The sequence below is a fragment of the Watersipora subatra genome, chromosome 9 (assembly GCF_963576615.1).
Source record: "Watersipora subatra chromosome 9, tzWatSuba1.1, whole genome shotgun sequence".
NCBI lineage: Eukaryota > Metazoa > Bryozoa > Gymnolaemata > Cheilostomatida > Watersiporidae > Watersipora > Watersipora subatra.
Genome location: NC_088716.1, coordinates 577,839 through 596,543, shown reverse-complemented (window position 1 = coordinate 596,543; position 18,705 = coordinate 577,839). Strand labels below are relative to the sequence as shown.

Below are 18,705 nucleotides of genomic sequence, written 5' to 3'. Positions count from 1 at the left end.
TGGTCTCATATCTCAAGCCATGTATTGGCTCAGAATTCATCTCGTATCTTAAATTTGTTACCAGTTGAAACGCTCTTTTATTGACGCATACAGTGTTTCTATTGTTCGTTTCACAAAGGAAGAGAGTGGATGTTTACATAGGATTAATATAGCTATCTAAGAATATATTTGTACTATAATATATTAGTAAATATATAACCAAAAATTCTGTCACCACTCACAGGTTTCACTGCCGATTTTTTAACCTAGTTTATCGAGCAGTTTTAAATAACCTAAATTCTGTGGTGATTGTCACAAAAGGAAAAGATGAGAGTCAGCAATATAGTAGCTCTGTGAAGTTTTGTTTACAAGCTATATTATGTGACAGACAATCTGGTGAATGCCAGCTGGTCACATTGGTTAAGTGCTCTCTTCATTTCCATTCACTGATTTAAAATAGCTCAACTTTTAGCACTGGGTGGTCCCTCATTGTGTGGCAATAGCTAAAAACTGTCAGTTTGAGCTCAACAATATAGGATAGTAGGTGGGCCTTGGGTGTGATGCAGAGGGCTCGAGGTCAACTCTATGGTGAGACTCTCAGTAAGACATAATAGTAACAGGTAATAATAGTAATTATAATATTAATAATAGTAATGTTTGTAGTACTTTATAGCTATCAACTAAAACTAGTAATTTATTGATAATACTTTGATTATAGCTCTGTTTCTCTTGTTTCCTAAACAGATAGAGAAGTGGTATCACATGTTTTAATTCCATCCTGTATCACACCTGTATTATTTATTAACGATTTTGTGTGTTTATATGGAATTCTTATATAAGGCGCATCATGGCGAGTAACAATCATGCTAATCCTTCCATGACAGTTTCATCTTATTTTACAATTTCAGGTCAACTTAATAAAAAGTTTGATATCATCAAGAATTTTATTACTCTTCGATAACTATCTGCGGATTAGATACGCCCAACCAAAGGTTGACAATGTACGCTCACTACGCATGGGGATTATTCTGTACTTTGCTCGTATGAAACTATGTCATATGCGGAGGAACTTTGGCTGAATGACAGATCAAGTTGACTTAGAGGGTATGTCAGAGGATATTCAGTTTATAATTTAGAATTGTTTAGGGGAAGGTGGGGCAGGTAGTTCAATGGGGCAGGTAATTCAATGCCAATTTCTGGGAATGTTAATTATGTTTTGTAGTTGTCTGTTCTTACCTCAGATCAAAGGTCATTTGGCCACCATTTTAGGTCAAGAGAGGAAAGAGCCAAGCACATGGTGAGTGAAAAAATTAATTTTTGTAATTTTCATGTCAAAAAGTAAATATTACTAGGAGCATACACAAGGATGTTTTTCCTTTCAATTTTATCTTAGGCTAAAATAAATTAAACCATGTAAAAGCACTTTATCTGCACTTCTTTTCACTATTTTCCTGTTGCTTATCTACTAAATGATTTTAGGATATGGAGAATTTTTTAGAAATTGGCCATGTGGGGCAGGTAGTTCACTGGCCAAATGGGGCAAGTTGAGCAATTGCACAACCTACCCCACTTGTCTAACAATTTATTAACTAGCTTTAACAAGATCTGGTTTGTAATTTTATATTAATTCTGGTGCTGTTTTAGACTAAATATGGTACGCAACTACAAAAGAAAAACAGAGCGACAAGCTGTATCACCAGACATCTTAAAATCTGCTGCTAAATTGGTGCAAGATGGAATGTCCGTTTTGAAAGCTTCCCAAAAAAAAGGCATCGAGCGTATGACATTAGTCCGATACATTAAAGCTTCAGCTAAGGAAGGAGAGACAGACAGTGTGGGATATGCAAAGTGTGCCGCAGTTAAACAGATTTTTAGTCCAGCGCAGGAAGAACAGCTAGCCGAACACATCAAATTGCTTGATTCAAAATTCTATGGCCTTAGCAAGGAAAAATCGCAGAAATTGGCGTATGACTTCGCTTCCCAAAACAATCTGACAGTTCCAAAGAGTTGGATAAGAGACCAGAAAGCAGGTAGCCTGTGATATTATAATAGGATATTCATGTGTTCATCAAAATGTTAGGCAGAGCAGAGTTTCCATTTGACTTACTAGTTTCTTAATACATGTAGTTGTGTTACGCAGGCCTACGCTGTCTGATGTTATTTAGTTGCCCTATGCATATATTACAATCATAAGGTATGTCATTTTGCAGGTGTTGATTGGTTTCGAGCTTTTGTGCGTCGCAATGCTCTATCCATCAGGACTCCTGAAGCGACTTCCTTAGCTCGTCAAGCCGGATTCAACAGACCTGCAGTGGAAGAATTTTTTGAAAAATTAGGCTCAGCACTGGACAGGTAAGATTTTATATCTACAAAGTAATTGGTTTTTAGAATGAAACACAAAGTGAGGGAAATGTTTTTGACAATTTTACGTTTGTTTGTTATGTCGGCCCCCACTACTAGTGTTCTAGCAACTGCAAAATTTATAGTTATTATAGAATATATTTCTGAAAAACTAATTGCAGGTTTAAATTCACTCCTCAAAGGATATACAATTTGGATGAGACTGGGGTGACGACGGTCCAAAAACCAAGGAGAGTGGTCAGTAGCAAAGGAAAAAGACAGGTTGGTGCCACCTCTTCACAGGAGAGGGGGGAGCTGAGCACCCTTTGCTGTTGTGTGAACGCGGGTGGAAACCACATTCCTCCATTTTTCATCTTTCCTAGAGTTCACATGAAGGACAGTTTCCTGAATGGAGTACCGCCTGGTACGAAAGGTGTGGCAGTCAAGACAGGTTATATGAATGGAGAGATCTTTGCAGAGCAGTATTTACCCTTTCTCATTAGTCAAACTCACTGCACTGTTGACGATCCTATCCTACTTATTCTAGACAATCACTCCTCTCATATATCACTGAAGGTGGTTGAAATCTGTAAAAATGCAGGAATTGTTCTTCTCACCTTACCCCCGCACACCTCACACAAGCTGCAGCCCCTTGATAGATCTGTGTATGGCCCACTTGAAGCATATTACTACCGTGCTCTCGACGACTGGATGAGAACAAATGCTGGAGCATTTGTTTCAATACATCACATTGGCCAGTTGGCAGCTAGAGCGTTTGTCTTGAGCATGACGCCAGCGAATATACAAGTTGGGTTTAAAGCATCTGGGATATACCCCTTCAACAGAGACATCTTTACTGATGACGAGTTTCAGCCTGCGGAAGTAACCGACCAACCAATGGAAGACCCAAACTCTGCTGGTGTTGAGCCACCCTCGACTCCCATAAATTTAGCTCCTGGCACACCATCTACTAGTACTTCAGCCGTGATTTCCATCCCCCATGCTCAAACTTCAGGAGTTGAAAAAGTCACGACCCTAACTAAACCGATTATCTCAGTTACACCAGAACAAATCCTGCCTCTTCCAGAGGCCCGAGCAAGGAAGCCATCAAATCGCAGAAAAGTTAAGTGTGCTATACTCACCGATACACCAGAGAAGAATGAATTAGAGAATGCCCAAAAGCAGAAGGAAAAAAAAACACGGAAAAAGAAAAAGCTCACAGAGTCAGATGAAGAAGATGCTTACGCCACGCAGCTGGAGAATGAGATGGTCCTTGCAACCGACTCTGAGAGTGCCGATGACAACGAAACAGAAATGCCGACAATAGTTACTGCAAATTCCGTGACTAAAGGCTCTCACGTGCTTGTGAAGTATCAAACAGCAAGGAAAACTAAAATTTATTATGCTGGAGTGGTGCTTGCTGTCGACGCAGATAAATATGAAATAAACTTTTTGCACAAGGTAAAAGGGACGGCAGCCTCATTTATATACCCAGAAACAGAAGACCGGGATAATATCGACCTCGAGTCGATCACCATGGTGCTGGGTGACCCAGTCAGTGTCGGCGGTACATCCAGATCAGTAGCGAGAGTAATGTTCCAAGTAGACTTGTCTGGGTTTAACATCCAGTGACAATGGCTTCCCATCCACAAATGCACCTGCTTAATTGCAATATTGTCCAAAAGTTTCCAACATTGTTTGATGTTTTGTTCAACTTTTCGAGTTTCATGTCATAGCTGATATTGTTTAATTTTTGTTTACTTCATTTTATGCTTCTTGTAATATTGTAATTTCTGCAAAAGCTTTCACAATAAACTTCACCTAATCATTAGTATTATCAACATCAGTTGCTCAACCTGCCCCTTAGCATTGCTCAACCTGCCCCAGTCCTGGGGCAGGTTGAGCGACTTGACTTCAGGCCATGTAATGTGAATTTGATATGAATCGTAAAGTCTCTTGTAGTTTTTGTTAGAGCATGTTATTAACAACATATAAGCAAACTAAGCTGCCAATTTTGAGTAAGAAAATCCAATAACTATGGGATTCATGCCAAAAACAAAAAATATATGAACTACCTGCCCCACCTTCCCCTACTGCTAAAATTACCATGAAACCTCAATATGAATGACATTGCATTCTATTTTTAACCTTTTCCCAATTTATAATAGCGGTCAAATAGATGGTAGTGTTGTATTTTGCAAATAGCTCGTCTGAATTTTAAAAGGTAAGTTTGACCCTTTGTCAGGCGAAGTCAATGTCTTAACCCTTAATCTCATCAACTCTTTTGAAAGCAATAAATCTGCTAACTTGTTGAGGATCTCTAAATAATAAATTTGGGAAGCCGAGTAATATCTCTACTAGTTGATATCGATTGCTTGCAATTAATCCGCGTTGATTCGTATAGCAGGTGATTCTGTTGCCCTGCCTTGAAATTTGTTAGTGTTTCAAATTTTTTATTTTGTTATAAGTTTGGAGGTATAATATCATGCTATACTGTATTTAACACAGTTGCATACTAGCTCATTGCACTCATCGATATGTTTGCTACAGTTTGCAGTCAAAACTGACAGGATAACCGTAATGATGCTATTAAATAATATATGCTATAAATCTGGAGCTTTACAAGCTTTATAGTAATAAGTTAGTAGATCTTACAAATGTATACATTCACGAACAAGTGACAAACAAACCGTACTTACTACCTGCAGAAACAAAAATTAAGATCTTTGAAACTGAATATTTGCTCGTCAGCTTCGCCAATTGTGTTCCGATTGTTGCATTCGATAGAACAAACATCTTCTGGCTATTCAATACCTTCCATAATGTTTTCTGACCACAACTCTTCTTCTGCGCCGCTGAACTAAATGATATTAACGTTCAAACAACTTTTTGAGCAGAGCGAGACAACTACGGGTTGCGTTTCGTGCAAATGATAAACCTATAGCGGCATCGCTAAGCACAACTTTTAGACTAAAACTAGTCACTCACATACCATCGTAAATATAAACCGTTTTTTACATACATCAAAGTATCAATAGCGTGTCAAACCAAAGATCTACTTTTAGCAGGGCAGTATCCACCTGTTTGAAAATGGTACTGCAGGAAAAGTCTGAGAGAGGTACCGAACGCCCTCTCAGTTGGGGGAGGGGGGTCTGGGGATCCTCCTCCGGAAAAATCTTTAGTATGTATAACTAGTCAAAATGGTGCAAATCTAGCACACTTGGCTTCTGATGGGCACATGTTTTAACAGCAATTTTTTATAAATATATTACTGTTTATTGAGATTGTCTTTAACAACGCTTATTAAAAATATAATGTGAATGAGACCTGCAAAAGGGGTTGGCCACTGCTAGCATGAGGTAGAATTATCACCGGGTATAATGCTGAATGGTGTAGAAGTCGAGTAGTCTCCTATGAAATAATTTATTTAAATATTATTGTAGAGTTGAATGGTAAAATTAATAGAGCACCATGTTAAAAATAATGCACTTATACTATAGTCTATAATACTGAGCAAGAAGTAGAAGATTCAAGTTTGAGCTATCAAATAATATTTGATCAAATAATATTTTATTTTACCGTTTGGAAAGTCAAGCCGATGTTGACTGGTATTTTCAGCTTTTATTCTTTTCCAAGGAGGCGCGATTTCTTTAGCACAAAGCAACGCCTTTCGGGTAATCGTTTCATATCTTAATTTATCGACTAATATCTTGTTGATGATATTTAAAATTTACTAGCATTCATATCCTTTGTTTAACGTTCCGAGACGGCAGCTTAATAAACGTCTATCGAAAGCGACATAAATGCCGTTTCCCCACGCAACCGATAAACGACCTTTTGGCAATTTTGCCAGCCAAAGTGATAAAATCAAGCAAAAATGACATGAATTCCGGGATTTTTATCTTCACAAATAGGTACTACCATGGCAGTAGCTGCAGTATAGGATGATACGGCCCTGACGATTAGTCTAATACAGATATTATTCATTTTTACTGTGTTGCTTTGAAAGCTAATTATAATCGTTTGTTATTAATGGAACCGAGTCATTATTACTACAATTTGGAGAACAATTTTTTACTTGCTATTATGGGTTTGTAAAGTTAAAAAAATGTCGAAGTGATGTTCAAATGGAGGTAACATTCATTTATAGGTTTTACAGTAAGTTAAAAAAATTGAAAAGAATTTATCAACTGCTTTTTGATTGCAGATGCTAATACCAAACTTTGTCTTTATAAAAGTTGTAAAAATACTTAAATAGTGTTCACTCACTGCTAACTTGCCTTGTCACATGATAAAATATACTAACCAAAATTACCTAAAACCTAAAATATATAAATGACCAAAGATGAAATATCTAATTTTATTGATTTAAGCTGGCGTACCTTATCACAATTATGGCCACATTTTGCAATGAGCAGACAAATCCTTATTTCAAACAAAACTTCATGTGTCTTTGAAAAGCGTAACAAGCTTTCAAGCATCCTTGACTTCAATGTTGTTTATTATCTGCCCTTAAACTATGTGTTTGGTATTTGGGAATGTATATGAGAAGCAGTAGCCTTAATTTGTAGAGCTTGACTAGTACGTGCCACTAGCTATCTTACTATGTGTGACATTGGCTAGCAAGTGTCTATAAGTTATGCATTGTTGTTGCTAGCTGAATGTGAGTAGCTGATATGCTGGGATATTTAACATACATGTACTTACTTGAGTCTTTAAATATTTTCATTAACTATTTACTGTGTGTGATTGATTATTACTAAAATGTAATATAAAACATTGTATTAAGTACCTACATGTTAATCAAAGACGGATATTTATCTTGAGTTCTATTCAATTGTAGCAACACGGATTGTATAAAGGTTTATTTTATAAAATTTCCTATTCGTCACATTACTGCCAGTGGTCACAATGTGAATATTTATAGTGCCCGAGGCCATGCTGTTACTAGTAAAATAACATCATGTTTGTTATTTTATTATATGAAATTAAGCAGATAAACTTCCCTTTAAATACTAAACAGAAAGTGAAACTAACCAAGGCTGTGGAACCAGCCAATCATGAAGCTGCAGTAACAACTAGCTTCTGTTCCTTTATTCAATATCCGATAGATTCATCATGAATCACTGTTTGAGTTGATCTTATTCAGCTCAGCCAATCAGGAGACAGATAACATTATTATAACCAGCCGCAAGCTATAAAGAAGCCTGTAGTAGTCAGAGCAGGTGACAAACAGAATAGCAACAGGTAAGTATAACTTATGTATTATATTAGCATCTGTTGATATTGTACTGACTGGGAATAATAGAGTAGATGAGGAGAGACACTGAGTCAGTGTGCTTATAATATAACTCTGACCTCCTGAGACTATCACTCTCTACCCTGAGGAGACTCATAGAGTCTGTCATGTAGTGAGGTTAAGTTAAGGTCAGGAGGCTCTGGTCTCATTCCTCAGTCATAATCAGACCAGCAAACAATTCCTACTGCAGATATTTCATGTTTCTCAGCTCTGCCAGAGTCTGACATCCCTGGACTCATTTTTATACTCTGTAAATATCCAGGGTTCACCTGCAGCCACTCTCTTATGGTTGGCAGCTTTCCAACTCTGCAGTTGAGTCACATTTTGTACCCATTTCTCTATCATATTTTACTGTATGCAGCAGCTAATAGAGTGCAGTACATATGTTACAGTTAAACATGGAAGGATTATTGAAGAAGTATGTGAGGGAGAGAAAGATAGAGATTAGTGCTTTGAGGGCAGCCTTAAAGTCAGTCCAACCAGCTGAGCTACTGAGGTTACTGATTACTATCAAGCATGACTCATACACAGCTGTTATGGTGGCTGCAGCAGAAGGCCACCCAGAAATCTGTCGTCTGCTTCTCTCACCAATCAGAAGTACAGCAGACGAGTTGCTCTGGATGAAGAGGATGGATGGACGTACAGCACTACACCTTGCTGTATGGAGGGGAGAGAGTGAGTGTGTAGAGTTACTGATAGACACAGTGAGTGATGAGAGGAAGTACGAGTTTGTATCTGAGAAGAATGGATTCGGTAACACAGCTATAGTACTGGCTGCAGCGCGTGGAAGTAGCAAGTGTATAGAGTTCCTCCTCTACAGCTTCTCCTCACTACAGAGAGACTCCCTATTAAACATACAGGATAACTACCTCTACACTCCACTACACTATGCAGCATTCAGTGGAAACACAACTGCCCTGAAGGTCATGTTAGGATCCGTGTCTCTAGTGACTGTCTCTTCACTCCTCAACATAAAGAATAGAGACAAAAGGACTCCATTGGAGGAAGCTGAGTTTAAGGGAAATAAGGAATCATCAGAGCTGTTAAAGAGATGGGAGAAGCAGCCAGTAGTAGAAGGTAGGATTGTTATACAGTGTGATACCAGCTACTCACTTGAACTGTTCTACTGCTAAACTCTTCAGTCTCAGCAACTTTCTACTGAAAATCTAAACTAAATGCTAGTAATTCATTCATTGTATACATTTACTGTTGAACCCTGGGACATACCCTGGACAATTGCATCTCTATTTTCCTGTAAACTCACTGAGTCTTGCATAGACAGAGTGCTGCTTGTCTCCAGCCTCCAGCTGAACAGTTTATAGTCTGAGTATTTCAATTAATATTAATATTCAAAACTGGTAGGATTGAAGTGATGTTAGCAGCTCTTTAAATATCAACTACTTCTGTCATGTTTAGTAGTAAACTGAATGACAGACTAAAGTACATGTTGTAGCAGCATCTTGCTTTAATATTCAGGCTTTAAATACATAACACTACTAATCTTTGATATAAAGATTAAAATTAGGTTAACTTTTTCTTATTTTACAAACTCTAAGATAATGTGTGCTTCCATTTTCTATGGCAGATGCTAACAGGACCAGCTAGTGTGGTGCTGCGTTCTGTTAGAGTTTCATATTTACTGGTGCTGCTTAGAGAATTCCTTATCAAACAGCAAGATTAATTTTACCAGAGGCTTGACACCTTAAGACTGGTAGACGTGAAATGAGCTTCATTTTCTTCTTAGATTTTATTCGATCTACACTTATCTTTAATATTTTATCTTAATAGTAGTAGCAGCTCGACCGCTACTACTATAGCAATTCTCGTCTCTTAAAACAAGCGGCAAGCTTTAGCAGCCTGCCTGCCAGCCTTCTGCCTGCTTACCAGCCACATCTGCTGGCACCTGCTTTTTCTGTGTCTATCTTACCGTGTCCACCGCTTGCTTGACCGTGCTTGTCTGCCACCCAGTTTTCTTGCCCGATTGGCAGAGACAATCACGGTCATTTGTGTCGCTGCCGAGCTGACAACGATTTCTCGCTTTTGCCTCTTAGTAGACAATGGTTATATGTTCTGGTCATTAAATAGACGAATTGATTGCCCTGTCTGCAAGCAAGCCTGCTCACTCTCACTGAGTCAAAAAATGATCTCAAGCTATGCTGCCAAATCCACAATGATCACATGTTTCGCCTCCAAGTCGACCACCATTGTGTGTTTTTGTGGCGAGAGTTTGATTTTATCGCACTAATATGGAGTCGGTCTGCCAACCGGCCGCCGGTGTCAGTCAGCCTGCATAAATATCTGCCGGCCATATAGCCGGGCTGATCAAGACAATTCATTATGCTTGCAGCTTGAGTCTGAATTCTGCTGAGCATATCTGTCAGGCCAGCCTTTCTCTGCTCGCAGGCTCCTGCCTATGTGCCTGCCTGCCTCTGCACCCCTCTTTCTATACACCCCTTTGCTTCTACACCCCTCCGCCTTTACACTTCTAGAATCGCCTGTGTTTCTATGGCTCTATGTACTATCCACATGTTCTTTTTTATTATATTGTAGCATTGGAAGACGCTAAGCAACAGATAAAAACACTGCAAGAGAGACATGACCAAAAACTTTCCGCTCTACAGAAAAAAAGCGACCAGAAAATTTCCGCTCTACAGAGAGATAGTGAGCAGAAAGTCTCTGCTCTACAGGAAAAAACTGAGCAGCAGGCAGGAGGTAACTTCCTATGTAAATGTCTTACTAGTCCATTGTTAGTATAGTACTGAGGAAGATAAGTCAGTGGTGATAGACTAGTGAGTCATTCCTTCAAGCTGGTGTTTAGATATGAAACATTACAGTTCTTTACTATGAGACAATATGTGTTATCTCTTCTGTGGCAGGTGTATTAGGAACAGCTAGTGTTATGTTGCATTTTGGAGGAATTTAATATTTGCTAGTTCTTGGAGGAATTCTTACAAAAAACATCAAAATTTATTTTTGTGTTGCTTGGCTGGCAATAACTACAAAGTTTTATAACTTTTAAACGAATTAAATTTTTCCTAAGGAATCGTGGATGGCTTATGCGTGTAACACACTAAGTGCTACTTCAATGCATCTAGTGGCCAGTCGCTATTCAGCCAAGGAAATAAGTTTGCTCTGGAATTAGAGAAAGTGTATAGAACTTTTGTCAAGCAACCAGCCTGCCGGAATGCATAGATCCGCATGTTCAAGAAAGTTTCGCCTTGCAAAAAGCTTGAGGAAATTTGCAGCGTTCAGCTCGCTGAACACTCCGGCTATTATTAGTAGTACGCTGGCCTCGGCTCCTACGAAAAGCACCTAACAGCCTGTTTGCCCCACCTACTTGGCAGTCAGCCAGCCAACCTGTCACAAGCTTGCGTGAGTCCATGAAGCTCATGTGCTTTTGATTTAAAGTAAAGGCCGATTGCGCAATTTCACTGCTGAGTACACGACTCTAGCTCACTCCACATAATCTGCCCGCTTACTTGTGTGCAAGATCGCCAGCTTCTACGCTACTATATACAATGCATGTAGAGTATATTTACAGAACAGCTCAAGACTGAGTTCGGCCACCCACATCTGCCAGACTAGCTTGTTTCTGTCTCTGGGAACTTGCCTTTGCCTCTAGGCACTTGCCTCTGTGACCCACTCACTGCCTCTGCGCTTCTACATAGTCCCTGCTTCTACACACCTCAGTCTCTGCGCTACCATTTACATTCCTGCTTTCATGCCCATTCATTCAGTTCCTTTTGTAATTAACAATGCATATAAAAGCCTTGTTAGCAGGTAAATTTGCTAAGGTGGCTAAGGTGCATCTACTCACCAATGTATTCAGCACACGCTGTCATTGTCAAATGTGAGCAGTGGAAGTGTTGAATATCTATCAGCAAGTTTTTTTCACTCTGTTGCAGCTCTGGATGACACTAGACAACGAATAGCAACACTGCAAATAGAAAGTGACCAGAATGTATCAGCTCTACAGAGACAAACTCAGCAGCAGGCAGAAGGTAACTTTCTATGTTATTATTTCACTAGTCTATTGTTAGTACATTACTGAGGAAGAGAAGTCAGTTTCTTTTGTAATTGGCTATGCATGTCAGCGTTGGCAGATCTATTTACATCCAAGCACAAATATAAGCAGTAACAGTGTGGCACATGTAACAAATGGTTTTTCACGCTCACTTTTATAGCATTGGTTGAGGCTAGACAGCAAGTTACAACGCTGCGGGAGGACAGCGAGAGGATGTCGTCATTATTACGGGAAGAGGCTAGACAACGGAGAGCAGGTACTTTTATTTCTTATAAGCCCTATAAGACTATTTATTCTCCACCTCAGATCTTGACTATCTAGCATCAGCCAATGCTAGTAACCTATAAAATACCTACTAGTATATTTTATACAAGCTGTGGTATTGCTCTGACGGTCTGATTCTATAAGGCTGTGTTTGATCAATCATGGCTCACTCCTGGTAACTTCATGTGGATATGTTGATGTCGCTTGAGTTACGTAGGGTGTGAGAGTTTACTGTGTAAGTTCATGGTGTTAAATCAAAATGGCAGCAGTTTGACTTTAAGACTGCTTTAGCAGATTGATAGAGGTTTGTCATTGAAATCTCCCTGCTCATAAGTAAAAATAACCCTCTACCAGCTACTCACTTGAACTGTTCTACTGCTAAACTCTTCAGTCTCAACAACTTTCTACTGAAAATCTAAACTAAATGCTAGTAATTCATTCATTGTATACATTTACTGTTGAACCCTGGGACATACCCTGGATAATTGCATCTCTATTTTCCTGTAAACTCACTGAGTCTTGCATAGACAGAGTGCTGCTTGTCTCCAGCCTCCAGCTGAACAGTTTATAGTCTGAGTATTTCAATTAATATTAATATTCAAAACTGGTAGGATTGAAGTGATGTTAGCAGCTCTTTAAATATCAACTCCTTGTGGCAGACTCAGTAGCTCGACTCTCGGTTTCCACACTATTCTGTCTGTTAATATTTCTGTATTTTGAAATGTCTGAGATGTGAAAAATTTAACACAATAATAATGATACTATGATTATTGTATGTAGTGGTAGACTAGTGAGTCATTCCTTCAAGCTGAGGTTAGGGGTTAAACATTACACTCCTTTTTATGAATAGCTAATCATCTATGCAGCAGTTTTTGATAGAAAGTAGAAAGTATTACAACCATATTTTACACTGCTGTAGATTATCCACAGCATTTTAATTGTTCCTAACATAACATGACTCTAACCTTTGTCATGTTTAGTAGTAAACTAGATGACAGACTAAAGTACATGTTGTAGCAGCTTCTTGCTTTAATATTCAGGCTTTTAATCTATAACAATACTAATCTTTGATATAAAGATTAAAATTAGGTTAACTTTTTCTTATTTTACAAACTCTAAGATGATGTGTGCTTCCATTTTCTATGGCAGATGCTAACAGGACTAGCTAGTGTGGTGCTGCGTTCTGTTAGAGTTTCATATTTACTGGTGCTGCTTAGATAATAATTTAGATAATTCAAACAGCAAGATTAGTTTTACCAGAGGCTTGACACCTTAAGACTGGTAGACGTGAAATGAGCTTCATTTTCTTCTTAGATTTTATTCGATCTACACTTATCTTTAATATTTTATCTTAATAGTAATAGCAGCTCGACCGCTACTACTATTGCAACTCTCGTCTCTTAAAACAAACGGCAAGCTTTAGCAGCCTGCCTGCCAGCCTCTCTGCCTGCTTACCAGCCACATCTGCTGGCACCTGCTTTTTATGTGTCTATCTTACCGTGTCCACCACTTGCTTGACCGTGCTTGTCTGCCACCCAGTTTGCCTGCCCGATTGGCAGAGTCAATCACGGTCATCTGTGTCGCTGCCGAGCTGACAACGATTTCTGGCTTTTGTCTCCTAGTTAGTAGACAATGGTTATATGTTCTGTTCTTCAAATAGACGAATTGATTGCCCTGTCTGCAAGCAAGCCTGCTCACTCTCACCGAGTCAAAAAATGATCAATGATGTCAATGAGTCAAATGAGTCAATGATCGCATGTTTCGCCTCTAAGTCGACCACCATTGCTTGTTTTTGTGGCGAGTGTTTGATTTTATCGCACTAATATGGAGTCTGTCTGCCAACCGGCTGCCTGTGTCAGCCAGCCTGCATAAATATCTGCCGGCCATATAGCCGGACTGATCAAGACAATTCTTTACGCTTGCAGCTTGAGTCTGAATTCTGCTGAGCATATCTGTCAGGCCAGCCTGCCTCTGCTCGCAAGCTCCTGCCTCTGCACCCCTCTTTCTATACACCCCTTTGCTTCTACACCCCTCCGCCTTTACACTTCTAGAATTGCCTGTGTCTCTACGGCTCTATGTACTATCCACATGTTCTTTTTTATTATATTGTAGCATTGGATGACGCTAAGCAACAGATAAAAACACTGCAAGAGAGACATGACCAGAAACTTTCCGCTCTACAGAGAGAAAGCGACCAGAAACTTTCCGCTCTACGGAGAGATAACCAGCAGAAAGTCTCTGCTCTACAGGAAAAAACTGAACAGCAGGCAGGAGGTAATTTCCTATGTAAATGTCTTATTAGTCAATTATTAGTATAGTACTGAGGGAGAGAGGTCAGTGGGGATAGACTAGTGAGTCATTCCTTCAAGCTGGTGTTTAGATATGAAACATTACACTTCTGTACTATGAGACAATATGTGTTATCTCTTCTGTGGCAGGTGTATTAGGAACAGCTAGGGTGATGTTGTATTTTTGATGAAATTGATATTTGCTGGTGCTGCTCAGAGGACTTGAGGAATTTAATATTTGCTAGTTCTTGGAGGAATTTTTGTAAAAAACATCAAAATTTATTTTTGTGTGGCTTGGCTGGCAATAACTACAAAGTTTTATAACTTTTAAAAGAATTAAATTTTTCCTAAGGAATCGCGGATGGCTTATGCGTGTAACACACTAAGTGCTGCTTCAATGCATCTAGTGGCCAGTCGTTATTCAGCCAAGGAAAGAAGTTTGCTGTCAAATTAGAGAAAGTGTATAGAACCTTTGTCAAGCAACCAGCCTGCCGGAATGCATAGATCCGCATGTTCAAGAAAGTTTCGCCTTGCAAACAGCTCGATCAAGCTTGCAGCGTTTAGCTAGCTGAGCAGTCAAGCTATTATTAGTAGTATGCGGGCCTCGGCTCCTACGAAAAGCATCTAACAGCCTGTTTGCCCCACATGCTTGGAAGTCAGCCAGCCAACCTGTCACAAGCTTGCGCGAGTCCATGAAGCTCATGCGCTTTTGATTTCAAGTAAATTCCGATTGCCCAATTTCACTGCTGAGTACACGACTCTATCGCACTCCACATAATCTGCCTGCCTACTTGTGTGTAAGATTGCCAGCCTCTATGCTACTATATACAATGCACGTAGAGTATATTTATAGAACGGCTCAAGACTGAGCTCGACCACCCACTATGGCGCCTTACAGTGCCTCGCGTTGCGCGTTCACAACTCGAGTTGTACAACTCAAGTTGCCGTGTTGTCCAACTCAAGTTGCCGTGTTGTCCAACTCGAGTTGCCGAATTGTACAACTCTGGGTTTATGATTAACTCGAGTTGTGTTATACGCAAAACTAACGCGGGTTTGTAAAAAAGCAAAGCGAGTAATTGGGGTGTCTCTTTGACAGAACATTTACAGAAATTTAATAATAATAGTTTAAATATATAGACATATATACATATATATATATATTGGCAATATTTGCGTTTATTTATTTCTATAACTATAACGAGACAAAAACAATTGTAGAATGTAAAAAGCAAAATAAAAAACAATATATGTGGGAGGTAGGCTACTTCTTTTTCAAAGGAAAAAAGAGTTATCTCTCTAGAACCTGACAAAAAAACTGAATGAACACCGAAAATGAACATAGAAATTATTTCAACAGCGTTTAATGATGCACCAAAATAAATTCCATATATAGATAATATAGCTAGAGAAAATGAAATGATGAGATGTTCTCAAGCCGAGTTGTTGAACTCGAGTTGCTGTTAAAAGAACTCGGCCTGGATTTTTGATGAACTCGAGTTGTACAACTCGAGTTGCAAACTCGGCTTAGTATAATTCGCTATTAGCTCTAGTTTTACAGTACATACAGTTTAATTTCTATTAGCTAATGGGTGCCTATTGATGTACCATTGTTAATATAACTAAATCTACGGTTATGCTACCGTAATACCGATATATTGCACCTTACTTTTAAAAAGTCGCGTTGCGCGTTCACAACTCGAGTTGTACTACTCGAGTGGTGAGCGCGCAACGCGAGGCACTGTAAGGCACCATACACCCACACTGCCAGGCCAGCTTGCTTCTGTCTCTAGGCACTTGCCTTTGCCTCTAGGCACTTGCCTCTGTGACCCACTCACTGCCTCTGCTTCTACATATTTCCCTGCTTCTACACCCCTCAGTCTCTGCGCTACCATTTACATTCCTGCCTTTATGCCCATTCATTCAGTTCTTTCTGTAATTAATAATGCATATGAAAGCCTTGTTAGCATGTAAATGTGCTAAGGTACATATACTCACCAATGTATTCAGCATCTGCTGTCATTGTCAAATGTGAGCAGTGGAAGTGTTGAATATCTAACAGCAAGTTTTTTTTCACTCTGCTGCAGCTTTAGATGACGCTAGACAACGAATAACAAAACTGCAAATAGAAAGTGACCAGAAACATTCTGCTCTACAGATAGAAAGCAACCAGAAATACTCAGCTCTACAGAGACAAACTCAGCAGCTGGCAGAAGGTAACTTTCTATGTTATTGTTTCACTAGTCCATTGTTAGTATAGTACTGAGGGAGAGAAGTCTGTTGCTTCTGTAACTAACAATGCAGATCAGAGTCAGAGTAGGCAGATCTATTTACATCCAAGCACAAATATAAGCAGTAACAGTGTCGCACATGTAACAGACAGTTTTTCATGCTCACTTTTATAGCATTGGGTCAAGCTAGACAGCAAGTAACTATACTACAGGAGGACAGCCAGAGGATGTCATCATTAGTAAGGGAAGAGGCTAGACAGCAAAGAGCGGGTACTTTTATTTCATATAAACCCTATAAGACTATTTACTCTCCACCTTATATCTTGAGTATCTAGTATTACCCAATGCTAGTAACCTATAAAATACCTACTAGTGTATATTATACTAGATGTTGTATTGCTCTGATGGTCTGATTCTATAAGGCTGTGGTTGATCAATCCTGACTCACTCCTGGTAACTTCATGTAGAAATTTTGATGTCGTTTGAGTTACTTAGTGTGTGAGAATTTACTGCATAAGTTCATGGTGTTATATCAAAATGGCGGCAGTTTGACTTTTAGACTGCCTTTAGCATGTTGATAGAGGTTTGTCATTGATATATTCCTGATCATTAGTAAAAGTAACCCTTATTTATATAATAAATGTGATGAGGGTTTTCTGTTTATTCAGATTTGGCTGCTACTCAGCGGAGCTTGGAACAATTCGCTGCGTACCTACAGACTCCAGGTGATACGAATTTCACAGGCAATCAATGGCACGACCCAGAAAGTTAAAAGTGTGACAACCGCAACTGATGATTAGTCCAGACAGACACTAAAGGTCCCGGGTGAACTACAACTTGGCCCTACCAAACCGATAAGACGACTCGATCCGAACCGGCTAAATTCGAGCTGGAAGAGAAATGACCAGCCAGCCCTCAAGCCAGAGGGCAGGCTTATAGTATATAAGGACACACAAGAGCCCCACTAGACATGCATCATCAAAGTGATCACATGATGTTTTTTTCTGTACTGTGATACACCGTGCTTGTATTTTATTATTCTTGATTAAGCATACTTATTCTTTCAACTTTGTCTCTTCATCCGTAAATATTGCACTGTTAGACTTTCTTAAACAATTACAATATATAACTGAATACATTCTTTTCAAATTTATAACTTTGTTATATGGGGCAGATATGATTTCGAATTGATGAACATGACTAATAATTCCTCATAAAATAAAGTTTGGGGTATTATTATAGCCTTTAGTTAGATAAATCTTGAAGAATTTGTTGATGACCCAAGGCTATGTCACAGAGTGCACCATTAGTTATAAGTTACAATATATTGTCTCATACCCAGCAATGTAAAGTCTGGTTCCTTATCAATCTAAATAAAACTTGAAAATTATTTCATGAAAAAATCCTAGATTACAATTGAATGTTTTGGTAAAATGCATAAACTCAACTGCTGTCATGTATCCTTTAATTGGGTTAAAAGCTGCTCCTTCCTGTCACCATGATAAGGTAAAACTATGGACGCAAATGGGTCAGATGTAATGTAATATTCTCATGATTGCCTGTTAACAGTCAGCATTCTGGTTTTTGCGATGCTATGATGAGGCAACTATTGATGTGGATTGTAATCATAAGGAACCTAAAGCCTGGTTATTTATGTCGAATGCAAGACCTTGGCAGTAATCTTGCGCTGCAAAAAATTTGCGAAGCTAGTCTCGGAGGCGTCTGTTCAAATAAAGCCGCATCGCAAATTTTCGCATAAAAAATGTTCGCTTGGCGTGCCCTTTCGATGATGCAGACCTGCACCTATCCAGTGCATTATGGGAAGGTTTTTGCCTGCGGCTCTTCACAAAATTTAAACAGCGTTAAACTCTTGCGTTGATCGTGGTACCCGCCGCTACTCAGTGTCTAGGTTCACTTTTCACCGTTGAATTGTGAACCTAGAATCGACAGAATCTAGAAATGTAAACTAAAACCGGCAGCGTCTGCAGCGCTGTCATCGCTTTGGCGTATATGGGAACTAGGCTTAAAGGTAAAGGTATGCTCATTGAATAGTAAGATATCGATTGAACATGTAGTTAGTGTGTGATCAATTTTATCAAAGCCTTGATACCAGTCATGGATAATATACCTTTAGTTTATACTGAGGCTACAAAAAGATATTAATTGTATTACCTACATATATTTTGTTTACCAGGTGGATGAAAGATATTGTAAGTTAATAACCTACGAAATGCTGGAAGTAACACATAGCGGGTTGACCTTAGATCTCCTGTTTATCGGATA

The 18,705-nt window shown here is 39.1% G+C and overlaps 2 protein-coding genes across 2 annotated transcripts in view; both read left to right on the top strand.

The window, feature by feature from the left end:
- LOC137404148 (centrobin-like) overlaps positions 1-18,705 on the top strand; it is a 577,594-nt gene that overhangs the window by 487,738 nt on the left and 71,151 nt on the right. The window lies entirely within an intron of this gene.
- Positions 8,017-17,194, top strand: LOC137405516 (serine/threonine-protein phosphatase 6 regulatory ankyrin repeat subunit B-like). Its single transcript, XM_068091815.1, has 5 exons — positions 8,017-8,695; positions 10,169-10,330; positions 16,279-16,407; positions 16,597-16,692; positions 17,091-17,194. Exons 1-5 carry the CDS (start codon positions 8,017-8,019, stop codon positions 17,192-17,194), a joined length of 1,170 nt encoding a protein of 389 aa, XP_067947916.1.

Bases quoted from the DNA above. Each gene is read 5' to 3' on its own strand.
- LOC137405516 (XM_068091815.1), top strand. From the start codon at position 8,017: ATGGAAGGATTATTGAAGAAGTATGTGAGGGAGAGAAAGATAGAGATT. The intron at 16,408-16,596 runs GTAACTTTCTAT...TCACTTTTATAG, and splicing joins AACTCAGCAGCTGGCAGAAG to CATTGGGTCAAGCTAGACAG. The intron at 16,693-17,090 runs GTACTTTTATTT...CTGTTTATTCAG, and splicing joins GGCTAGACAGCAAAGAGCGG to ATTTGGCTGCTACTCAGCGG.